This window comes from Phoxinus phoxinus (genome assembly GCF_949152265.1).
Source record: "Phoxinus phoxinus genome assembly, chromosome: 9".
NCBI classification, from domain to species: Eukaryota; Metazoa; Chordata; class Actinopteri; order Cypriniformes; family Leuciscidae; genus Phoxinus; species Phoxinus phoxinus.
The window spans coordinates 32819583-32832829 of NC_136884.1; the positions used below are offsets into that span (position 1 = coordinate 32819583).

The 13247-nt window shown below is 40.0% G+C and overlaps 2 protein-coding genes across 3 annotated transcripts in view; one reads left to right on the forward strand and one right to left on the reverse strand.

Moving 5' to 3' along the window:
* Positions 1–13247, reverse strand: part of LOC307004726 (uncharacterized protein) — a 284714-nt gene that overhangs the window by 79870 nt on the left and 191597 nt on the right. The gene's annotated exons all lie outside the window — the stretch shown is intronic.
* Positions 146–5301, forward strand: LOC307004714 (uncharacterized protein). 2 transcript variants are annotated; one of them, XM_079624128.1, is made up of 6 exons: positions 146–1021; positions 1274–1470; positions 1595–1703; positions 2935–3520; positions 3743–4571; positions 5172–5301. In XM_079624128.1, exons 2-5 carry the CDS (start codon positions 1275–1277, stop codon positions 3929–3931), a joined length of 1080 nt encoding a protein of 359 aa, XP_079480254.1. In that variant the 5' UTR covers positions 146–1021; position 1274; the 3' UTR covers positions 3932–4571; positions 5172–5301. The 2 variants fall into 2 exon arrangements, with proteins under 2 accessions (XP_079480254.1, XP_079480253.1); XM_079624127.1 differs by having other exon boundaries at positions 146–1470.

Sequence of the window (13247 nt, forward strand, 5' to 3'; positions counted from 1 at the left end):
TTTCACAGTTGCTGCTCCTGATGCATTCATATGTGATGCTCCAGCACGTGCGTTCCTCAAATGTGTGAAGGGTCACAATGGGTATTACGCATGTGAACGCTGCACTCAAAAAGGTGTCCATCTAAATAGGAGAATGTCTTTTCCTGAGTTGTCTGCAGAGCTAAGGACTGATCAGACATTTAGGGAAATGGGTTATGAAGAGCACCAAGGAGGAGTTTTACCCCTGTCTGAGTTAGGTGTGGGGTTAGTTTCAAGTTTTGTGCTTGATTATATGCACCTTGTGTGTTTGGGGGCGATGCGCCAGTTGATTTATCTTTGGTTAAAAGGGCCTCTGAAATGCAGACAGTCTGTTAAAAATCTCACTACAATTTCTGCATTCATGACTTCTCTCAGGCAGTATTTACCGAGGAATTTTGCTAGGAAGCCAAGGTCTCTTCTAGAAATTAGTATGTGGAAAGCAACTGAATTGAGACAATTTTTACTTTATACTGGTCCTGTTGTCCTACTTAAAAATATACCCAATACAATGTATAAAAACTTTATACTTTTGTCTGTATCAATAAGAATTCTTCTTAGCCCTGATTTGTGCACTGAAAACTGTGACTATGCTGAAGATATTTTGAAGATTTTTGTCCAAGATTTTGGCATTATTTATGGCCTTGAATTTGTTGGATACAACATACATTCTTTGATACACATTGCCCAAGATGCACAGAACTTTGGTCCTTTGGATAGCGTTTCCTGTTTCCCATTCGAAACATATTTAGGTAAACTTAAAAAGATTGTACGGAGGCCTCAAAATCCTGTGCAGCAAATTGTCAGGCGCATCCATGAAAAGCAAAGAGTGGCAAAACAGAAGAAAATATCTATTCCATCTCCTCTCAAACAGCTCCATTTCTCCGGACCAGTGACTGATGAACTTGGAACATGTCAGCAGTACAGGCAGTACAATGATGGACAGACATTCATTTCTTGCTGCAAAGGCGATAACTGTTTTTCCTTAGAGGGAAGGATTCTCATTGTGAGAAATATTTTGCTTTCTTCTTCTAAAACTGTCAAAGTTCTCTGCCACTTCTTTACAAACTATGAATCTTTTTTCAACTATCCAATTGACTCGGCATGCCTTGGAATTCACTTTGTTTCAAACCTATCCAAAGACTTGCATGTGGTGTCGGTTGAGGAATTAAAAAGAAAAATAGTGCTCTTGCCATATAAATCTGGGTTTGTGGTATTCCCACAGCTGCATTAGCATGCTTCTTTTGCATTTTTCCAGCATGCTACCTTTTGCTGTTGTGGATTTTTTGGATGGTGGAGGTGTGGCAATATTACCCTGCAAGTGGTTTACTGGACCAGAGGAAGATACATGTTACTGGCCACCAGGACGACTCAACATAAGCAAGGCAGTAAAAGATGAAATTCTTCCGAACCCTACATGGCCCCAGTTCAAAGTGCGTGTCCTGGGAAAAGCAGGTAATGTGACTTGTTTTTAATGGTGACTAGTAATAATAATATGCATGTATCTAATAACACAAGTAAGGTGTGCTTCTGAAATAGTAGTTACTAATATTTATTGGTAAATGTCAATCACCTACAGGAAACTATGCCCACGCCACAGAAAAGCTTTTAAAGGCCGAGGCGACCTCAGACTTACAGACGGAGTCAGATTCTGGAAGGCGGATGGGAAAAGGGAAGCGCAAAAGAAAGTAAGACTATATTTATTGCATACATAGATTTTAAAAGCAACAATTATTCTTGAAAAGTGTTCGTTCTTTTAAGCCGTTTAAGCACCACAAGACAAACAAGAATGCCATGTCAATGTGACACACATGAATCGTGTGCACTAAAAGACTCGTGTCCATTTGTCAAATATTATTATAAGAGATGTCTTAAAGAGATAGTTCACCCAAAAATTAAGATTCTGTCATCATATACTCACCCTCAAGTTGTTTCAAACCTGTATGAATTTCTTTCTTCTGCTGAACACAAAGAAATATATTTTGAAGAATGTCGATAATCAGACAGTTGATGGACCCATTGACCTCCATAGTAGGAAAAAAAATACTATGGTCCATCAACTGTCTGATTACCGACATTCTTCAAAATATATTTCTTTGTGTTCAGCAGAAGAAAGAAATTCATACAGGTTTGAAACAACTTGAGGGCGAGTACATGACACAATTTTCATTTTTGGGTGAACTATCTCTAAGTTAAATAATGTTAAATGACTGTAAAGAGTTGTGAGGAAATGAGATGTGTCAGATCTGCATCACGTGCGGCAGATCTTAAAGTGACAGCAGCTTAGTAATTAAGTTGCTGTGATGTCTGTCATTAATGTTAATCTAAAAAACAAAGGTAACAGAACATTTGAGCTTTAATAAGGATTCATCTAAATTTAATTTATAAATTGTAAAGTGTTTATTCTATTTATTTATATTTCCTATTAGACAGGAAGGCTAGGCTACAGGTAAATATGACATTTATTATAATGGGTTTTTATGTGAAGATTATTTTAAGTTGTTTTAAATTTAGTAATTTTTAAAAGCCTAATACATGTAGAAATTGATATTTTTCAATTACACTGTAATGTTGAATGTCCATAATTAATGTTTAAAAAGAAATCAGTATCATAGAGACATCAGTAGCACAGTATCAGTGATGTTAATAAACAAGTCAAAGAGAATATAACTTCCTGCTCGATAAGCTTTAATAAGAATCCAAAGAATCAATGTATATTTAATTCATACAATGAAGTCAATGTAGTGCTTCTTTAATGCCACTGTTAAATACACTATGCCTACTGTAGCTAATAAAATTAAAGAACTTTTTATTTAATTAATATCAATAATTATTCATTATCCTACATTGCACATATACAGCTCTAATTTGAAACTTGTACAACTACTTAATTATACTCTAAATTGTGTGCATTTCTAGGCCAGTGTGTCTGTCAAGCTCTGATGAGGACCTCGGTGGTGCTGGGCATGATCATCCGTCCAGTGTGCCTTTACCTCCACCAGTTCCAGAGAACCTCCAACCGCAGGCTCCCCACTCACTCAAGACCCGTCCATTTATTCAACCACCTTCAATTCCTTTAATGACCGTTGCTTCAGAACGCCCCAGTAGAGTTCTGCAAGATGCCAGTTATGCATTTAGAGATCAGCATTTACCTCCCCCAGTGCCAGAGAACCTCCAACCGGAGGATACCCACTTGGACAGGACCCGTGCATTTATTCAGCCCTCTCCACCTTCAACAGCTGTCACACCAGACCGCCCCAGTAGAGTTCTGCAAGGTGCCAGTCCTGCATTTAGAGATGCCATGTTTGCACGTCTCCTAACTGTCCTGGAGGAAATAAAGGAGACGCAAAGGGTTCATGGGAGGATGATACAGTCACTCCTCACACAACGGGATGCAAGTGCAGTTACAGCACTTCCTGAAGATATTGTTTTCCCCCTGAAGACGGTCTCGGATGTTGCTGCAATGGAGCAAAAATTGGCAGACCCCACCTTCCACAAACAAGTGGTATGTTCTAAAATGACCATTTAGCTTTTTTTTGCTAATAACTCAAGTACAAGTATAAAACATCTGTTAGAGAGGCAACTGCATGTATTATAGGAGTGTTCCCTGGGAATTATGAAAAATAGAGTTGTATTTAGGGACTCGATACACTATACAAATAGTAGGTTAATACTTCTGATGATAATTGGAATTAATTCCCATTATGATAATCTTACTTTTCTTTAGGTTGGCGTGGTGGCAGAAATTGGAGGAAGAACATTCGATGAAGCCACCAGAAGAATGATGGCCTTCCTTTTAGACCACTCCCTATCAAGAGAGTACAATTTTGTTGGCCGCCATGGAAAGCGAGAGTTTCGGGGGCTCAAACTGTTTGAGGTTGTATATGGTATGTTTACTCGCTGTTTAACATATTAATGTGCAAACAAAGGTTATTTTGTAGAGTTGATTTCTTCATAAATCAATTTGATTGTATGCAAATAATTGTCCATACCTGGATAGAGAATACCCTTAATTATGACAATAATGGACCAGGTATACTGCCAATTCAGTGATAAGTAACTGTTAATTAGTAGTGTAGCAATCACAAAACTCATGGTTTATAAAAAAGTTAAATCATTATTAAATACAAGTAAGGTTCTACAAATAAAATAAGTAAAAATACACTAGTTACAAGCATAGGTAAATACAATAGAACAAAAGTTACTAAATTAAATTAACTGTAGTTTTCAGGTACAGAACCAGTCCCTTGTTTGTTTGGTTAATAAACCTTTGCAGCAAAAATGTCGTGTTTGACAGAATATTATATCTGATACCATTATTGTATTACCTGAAAAATAACATGGTGGAGATTTCTGCTTTGTTGCAAGGGCTCAAATAAGGAATTTAATCTCACTCTAATGCTCTTTATCTTTTTTACAGGAAGCTTGAAAAAAAATGCCCTTACAAACCAAATTACTAAAAGAGATGCTGAAAAGGCAGTGTCAAAGTGGCTAATTGGTGCCAGGGACAGGGGAGGAAACCGTACAGCGAGGGCACGTGGTGGAGAGCAAGATGGGTAAAAGTCATTATCATTAAAACTGCATTAAAAGTGTTTAGCCTATATATTTGTGTAAAACACAACATTGTGCTTTTGTCAAACTTTAAACTCTTGTCAAACTGTAGGCTAACCTACAACTGTCACCCAACCAAAATCACACACACACACACACACACACACACACACACACACACACACACACACACACACACACAAACTGATTTTAGACAGACTTAGGAGGTTTAATGATCTACACCAAAGGAGAGAGAGCATTGGTGACAACAAAGTGAATATAATAATTACTACAATACTAATTTCTAGAAATTACTTAAAAATGAAGTTTTATTAACTAAGTTCGGGAGGAGCACGTTCAGATAATTAACACGAGTGTATAGCACTCAGCAATCAACGATAAGAGGGTAAAAAAAGTGGTAAAAGTTGGTCAAAATTTTTATCTTGTGCCTCCAATATGTGCAGTGTTCCGGGACAGGTTTGAAAACCCCTTATCTACATAAGCTTGATTTGGAGCACCAAAAGACTAACCTGACATCTGAACTGTGAGAAAAGGAATTGCAAAAGTTGAAAAATGGTTGATTTATTTATTTTCTCTTTTCAAAGGGCCGTTGGGAGAGCGACAACAGAGGACTGAGATTCTGCACTTTTGTTCGTGAAATATAGAGTTGTCTGACAGAGGACTGAAAAGCTGCACTTTTGTTTTGTTTATGAAATATAGAGTTGTCTGATAGAGGACTGAAAAGCTGCACTTTTGTTTTGTTCATGAAATAAAGAGTTGTCTGACAGAGGACTGAAAAGCTGCACTTTTGTTTTGTTTTTGAAATATAAAGTTTGTCAAAAGCTTTCACATTTGATTCTTGTCTGTTAATACACATATGTTAATAAATATTATGTTGTTAAAGTAAAGCATGAAGTAATTGTTTCTGTTCATTGATTACATATAATGTTTATATTTAGGGGTTTACTGTAAAATAAGGTAACCCAAAAAGACAAATATGGTAGCCCATATATACACCTGTTGTGGCCCATAAGAGCCCTAGATAAGACCTATATGGGTCCCATCATCATCCCATGTGGGCAGACTCCTGTAGGCCCTAAATGGGAACTACCTAGGCTACCCATATGGGCCCGATATGGAGCCCACCAAGAGCCCATCATCAACCCATCTGGGCTAACACATGTGGGGCCTCCATGGAAACTGCGGCCAAAATTAGCTGGGTCCCAGCTGGGTAGCCCGGGTGGGCCCTGGATATCAGCCCATTTGCAGCCCGTTTGGGCCCCACATGGGTGTGTTGGCTGGGTAGCGCTCTTCATTCTATCATCTCGTGATGAAGCCCTTATGTTTCAGTTTTCCTTTTTTTATGTTAGGTTGATTCTGACGAGATAGAATCCTGATCTTTTGCTCTCTTTCAAATTGTGCAGGTATGTACTTCCAATACCAAGTTTAAAATGTGTTAATTTAAAAGTTTTCTTGTGTTGATTGATGTTCAATGGCACTGAACAGCCCAGATGTAAAGCGTGTACATTTTGCTTTATACATATTACTGTATATGTTGACTATCGAAGGAAAGATGGTTTATTTTATATTGCATAGTGTTGATGTAGAAGCAAAAAGCACATGGTTGATAACAGAAATAACACTCAATGTGACATACATGATATACACGAGCCTAATGTGGTATGTTTAATTTCCATGATAATTCATTTGTATTTTATTTTCTGATCTTTGAATGTGATTGAATACGAATTGAGTCTGCATTCCACTTGACTGAGAGAGGTTGATTCTGACGAGATAGAATCCTGATCTTTTGCTCTCTTTCAAATTGTGCAGAATAAAGTGATTTGAGGAACGTCAGTGTCCTGTCTTCAGTGCACCAGAACACAACGCAGTAGTCGGCGAAGTGCAGTTCACGCCGGCTACATGTGCATGTGGTCGTGGAAGATATGGGACAGTATACAACCATAGCATGGCACGCAAGTTTGTGCAAGTTGTAACGTCGTGGTTAAAAAAAATATTTAAACCAATTTAATTGCTGGATAGTCTAGGTATTATTGTATATGTGCTGTAGTTGCAGGCTAAATGCTTGCATAGATTGAAATGAGAAATAATGTTCTATTGTTGTGGGAGAACAGTGATGCTGAGTAAAGATGCCTCCAGTCCTTTTGATAAATGCTTATATCACTACAATGTGAATGCAATGTGAATGGACTTGCATAAAATATAATGTGTAATTGATTAACTTATTCTACAGATGAATGATATGTAGGGCTTCAGTGAGATGTTACTAGTGACTGTAGATGAGTTTTATGAGTTACTGTCCCTGGTTGAGACTTTTATCACCAAACCAAACACCGTCATGTGGAGGGGCATCAGTGCCAAAGACAGACTGTGAGTGACATTGAGGTTTCTGGCCACAGGTAAGTTTGAAACATGGACAAAAAGTATGTATAGTTATGTAGATAGAAAAAATCTTAATAAAGGTTAAAATTGTACACTAATTGTACCTTAAATGGATTGTACCTTTAACATTTTACTATCTTTTAATAGTGTTGTTAGTTTTCTTGTATATCTTTTTAAAATAAATTATATTTTGTTACAACTGTGTCCTCCTTGTGTCGACAATACAGTAAGAGGCTCTACAAGTTGGATCATTTATATTGTCAAGGTGACTCCATGACTGGTGCCCCAAGGTAAAAGGAGAGAGATATCACCGACTTGACCACACACACACACACACACACACACACACACACACACACACACACACACACACACACACACACACACACACACACACACACACACACACACACACACACACACACACACACACACACACACACACGAGATGACATGGGACCAAAACTCACATTACCTCAAGTGTCTGTTGTATGATATAATACACAACTGATGTATGTGTGAAGATCACTAAATAAGTTACATCTGTGTTTATTTTAGCCAAGGAATGAAATGTTGAAACAGATTGTTATGAAGTAGCTTCATTCACTAACTGTTTGATTTCATTAACACACTTATAAGATGTATTCTTAAAAGTATACAAATCTGTACACTATGAAAAGTCATATTTACTTATTTGGCCAACATACAGATGGTACTCAACCAGAATGCCTATTACCGCCGCGCCAGCCACCGCGGCAAAACTACCGCGGTAAAAATAATCCAGTCGCATTTCAAAGTCATTCGCGAAATGACTGCCAGGTGGCGCAGAGGGACATTGTGCAAAACAGCAGCTATTGCCGTATGTATTGCCGAAATGTAAGCGGTGTTAATGTCAATTCACATATGAAATAGGCTACTATAAAACATTGTTTAGGACAGAAAAATAGAATCATAATTTAAAAATAGAGACGAGAACAATATAGCCTTTATTTCATATTGTAAGCGGGAGCTCGTATTCAGGAAGGCCGCAGAGGCCTCTAAACTGATAGTCACACAATGTGGGGCTACCTTCAGAAAGGCCTAATGAGGCCTGTAACCACAGAAAGTGGGAGATAGCTTGAAAGGGAGGTGCCTGTCATAATACATTGTGACAGAAGACGCATCTAAAAGTTGGGACCCAAGGTCTAACGTTCGCTCTGAGAATTCTTCCTCTGGATCACCTCCCTGAGATCCTGCCTCCCGCAGGAGTTACACCTCCTGCGCGCCCTGGTCCCTCTCGCAGGAGGAGGGGGTGCACGGGAAGCGACACTGGCCCTCTGGGTCTGTCTGTGATCCTCAGACCACGACGGACCAGGCCCTCCCGCATGCCTGGGCTGGGCCGAGGACCTCCGCGGTATGCAGCTCTTAAACGCCGCAGAGCGCGCACTCGCCTCCCTGAACTTATCGACCACCGTCTCGACAGAGGGTCCAAAAAGCTCGGAGGGCAAAACCGGCGAATCGAGGAGGAAGGTTTTTTCTTTCTCCCCGATGTCAGCCTGGTTGAGCCACAGATGCCTCTCCGTGGCCACCATGGCCGCCATCGCACGACCGATGGAAACAGCGGACTGTTTGGTGGCCCGGAGAGCCAAATCTGTGGTGCGGCTCTGTGACCGCGTCAGGGGACAAGCCGGCCTGAAGGACCGCGAGGGTGTGCAGAACCGCACCTGCCTGACCTGCTGCCGTGTATGCTCTGCCATTCAAGCGTGACGTTGTTTTAAGTGGCTTGGATGGCAGGGTCGGAGCTCCCAGTGACGATGGCCGACCAGAGGCGAGATAGTTTGCTAACGTCTCGTCCACTGGCGGCATCGACACGTACCCGTGCTCCACGGCCCCCTCCACAGCAGCGAAACTAGCCCGCTGATGTAGAAAAAGGCGCGCAGAGAACGGGTTCTTCCATGCCTTCTCGATCTCAGAGTAGAGATCGGGAAGGAATGGAAGGCTCGTCCGAGCCGGTGGCTTACGGGTGGGGAGGAACTGATCGTCCAAAATACCACGAGTAGGTTCCTCCCGAACACGCCTCCACTCCAGCTGCAATCTGTTGGAGGCACGCCCCATAACGTCCACCAACTCAGCGTACACTGGGCAAGAGGGCTGAGATGGTTCAGTCTCAACAAGACTAACATCATCAGCAGCCGACTCCTGCCCGGCCCGAAGAGAACCAGTTGCAGATCTGTCAGAAAGAGACAGAACATCCTCCTCTACATCGAGCTGCAACTCACCCTCGTCAGCTGACAGATCATCCGCTAGGTTAACGCCCCTCTCCAGCTGATCTGCCAGCTCCCTCTGAGAGCCCAAGCGTCATTGAGCCTCAGCCCGAGCGGGACCGAAACCGTGGGGTTCAGATGCCGTTCCCACTTCCCTCAAGAAGTGGGACAGACGAGTGCTCTTCTCCGAGGCAGAAAACGCTCAGATCGTGTTAGTCCTCCGGTGTCAGATATCTAGGACACGGGTCGGCACACTTTCAATTCAATTCAATTCAAATTTATTTGTATAGTGCTTTTCACAATACATATTGTTTCAAAGCAGCTTTACAGAAAATGCATTTCAGAAATGTACATAGAAAAATACAGATCACTTGCGGAAAGAATCCCTCTTCTCTGCACGTTTCATTTTTTCTTTTACTCAAAAAGACACTCTTAGACAGACAAAACAGTCCCTGAAGACGAAAAGATGTTGTTACGGTTTCAAGGCGCCCTTTTTATACATCCAGGTTGCGCGCTCATCATTCAAGCTGATGATCCACGGGCTGTCGCCGGTCAGGATGATTTGCTGTGAGTTGATACTTAAATTCAGACACCTGTCAAACCTGAGGCGTTTCCCCAAAGCGTTGATGACGTATTGTTGAGTTCCCTTCGAAAGGGAACCCTTCTGCTCCATTCAGAAATGGAGCAGAAGGGAAAAATAAACATATGCAAGAGAACTTCTTTAACCCTCTGGGGACCAAAAACGCGCCGGCGCGTTTTCCTCGTTTTTTTTCACATAGCAGCAAAATAGACTTAAAATACTCCCATCATTTTTTGTCATACAGGCTTAAGAAATATGAAAAAATAAACTGTTAAATGTCTTCTTATTTATGGGTTCACTTAAAATCAAAATAAAACATTGTGCTTTTGTAAAATAAAGAAAGTAAACAGGGTGTGCTTTCTGCCTCTCCGTCTCCGTGAACTTTTTTTCTGAAGCACGTCTCTAAACTTAAACAAAACTCAGCGAATACTATTCACTCAGACATGAGATATATATCTCTATAATCATTTAAGTGTGTAGTTTTAAATTATCTAATTCAAAACTAAAACAAATATTCTCTGTCTATGTAATCTATATAAAAAGAGAGAGAGATCAGCCGTTCTCATTATCGTTCTGGCACCTCATTACTCTGCTAATGTGACACGCCCATGGAGAGCGCGCGCTATTCAAACGCAGATGATCTAAGCAACACATGCAAACCAGTCAACGCCCACAACAGCTGGAAAACACACTCACTTTGAGGAATAATAATATCGTGATAATCCTGGAAATTTTACCTCAAACGTGCTGGAGTAGCCTAACAACGGATCCAGCTGCAGATCAGTAAGTGCTTTGTTCTAATCGCGATATGAAATGGTGTCTGTAAACCGCAAAAGACTGTTTAAATTTGAATCGCATTTCTGTGTTTGAATGAATGAACGGCAAAGATAGGCCTACATGCTGTTATTTACTACAGCTCGCGCGTGTCTGTGTGTGAATGAAACTATCTATATTGCCTACTGAGATGAGTAAAAATCGACTGAATACATTGAAATAAAATGTCTTTGTATAAGCAACATATTAAACTGCAAATTAACATTTATGCCCTAATATATATTATAAAAGGCGATATGTTACAGACAAAATATGAAAGACAACATTTCGTTTTGGATAGATTATAAAGTTTTCACTGCCACATCAAAACCTAATTTACAAGGTGCAAACAAAATCTTAAAAGGTCAATATAAGCCTTCTCTTTAAATTATTGTTGTGTTTTATTAGTGACAAATTTGGGGAGAGGATAGCCTACATATTCCCAAACTTTCTGAAAATACGAATGAGAATTAACTGCACAATTACTAGAAATGTTTACCTTGGATATTATACAATTTGCAAGCATACACAGTTTGTGGGAAAAAAAACTTTTTTTCAAGATGTTTCCAACTCTGAACCAATTCTAGTAATATATATATATATATATATATATATATGTGTGTGTGTATGTGTGTGTTGTCTTTGCATTCTGGGAGTGAAAGGCTCATTAGTATGCAGCATTAGCAGGTCTTTGTCTTCAGGTGTGAATTAGGACATTATTCATGACCTTGTTGGATCATTCACACCCACCTGCATTTTGCCTTTACAAACAAAAAGTGTCTTACAAAATTTAAATCAATCTATTGTTTAATGTGAACGATTAGCCCGGATGATTTTCAGATCATTTTAAAGTAAACACTCTAGCCGACAACATCCTTTAGTCAAAAGTATTGTGGGAATATGTGAAGTTGGTCGTTTGTGGTCTTATATCAGAAAATTTAAGTTTGAGTTTTTTGAATAACCACGCATAAATAATATTCTCTCAAAAATTCAAACATGTACATACATGTTGCTCACATATTATGATAGTCATGTTCGTGCTAAATAGAGTGTAATTACACCTTTGCCATTAATATGTTTATAAGCAACTGAAAAAATTACAAATATCAGGTCATGTCAAAACATCTCAAGGACCCCAAAAACACCTTGGTCCCCAGAGGGTTAAATACCTTAAACAAAAAAGCCTTACTATTTCACAGGGTTTTAAAAAATCCTACAAAACTCAAGGCGCCAGGTAGACATCTCATACAAAGGCCAACAGGGGAGAACAAAGACAGAGCTAAAAGAAACAAGGTGCAGGTGAAGATGATTACACACACGAGAGACCACAGGTGAGTAACATGACATCTAGGCTGCGTTTACACTTGGCGTTATCATGCGATCACCGTGATCCGATCAAGCAGATCGGATCATTAGCCAATCAGGACCCCGTGCGTTTACATTTGTTCATATTAAGTAGCCTCTGTATCTGAATAACCGATCGGATTTCTGTTTCCTGCTTAATATTTAAATGAAGTCTGTAGCACGACACCAATAAGAGTAAAGATTATAAAAATGAAGCAATGTCCCAATTGCTTTCACTCACTCACTTTAGTTTCCTGTGCATTCTCCATCCTTAAATCAAATTACGTTTTTAAAATGAAGGAATATTTCCAGAGTTGATCATACAAAAATAACCATATAAGTCACATCATCGATTATCTGGGTTTAAGTTTATAGCGTGCAATGACTATATTAACAGAAATGGGAGATTAATAAACATGCTGAAACAATAAAAACATTCAACATTTAAAACATAATTGTTTTAAAGTTTATTCCCATTATTCCTTTGGCATAGCAGCGCACGCTCTTCATTAAGATCTCATGACTCACAGCTGTGATTGTACAGGCGATCGCCTCGTTCAGATAATGTTGCACAATTAAAATGAAAAATGACACAGTGTCATGTAAGTCTAAATAAACTGTTTTAAATATTGACGTTTATTGTAAGGTTCAAATTAATTTTATTTATCGTCTAAACTGCATCTGGCCATTATTTTCTGACAGCCACGTGGGGAGACTGGGCGGGGATTTAAATGACGTCCACCTGTGAATGCAGACACGACGGCTGGATTGCGTTTACATTACACTGAGATCCGATCACAATGTGTCCTCGACTACCTCCGAAACTGGACACGCTGATCGGATAACATTCCGATCAGAAGCGCGTTTACACTCGTCTTTTCAATGTGTATGTGGACAACATCCAGATACAGGTCGCATGTTAATGCCAAGTGTAAACGCAGCCCTAGTGGCAGAACTAAGGAAACAGCAGTCCCAAATGCTGACAGCTACCATATTTCCTTACAAAAACGAAACCCAGGAGCGCAGCTTGTAATGGACTGGGTCTATTCCCCTTTGGAGCTATTTCAGCTCTTCTTCACAGGCTCTGTGGTGGACACCATTGTGAAGAACACAAACACCTTTGCACGAGTCGGAGGCTGGAAAACGTTTCCTTTGAATGCACAGGTACTGTATTTATACATCGCACTTGCATCCACATCTCATGCCCCAGAGCCATCCACATCCCATGCCCCAGAGCCATCCGCATCTACATCTCATGCCCCAGAGCCGCCCTGCATCCACATATCATGCCCCAGAGC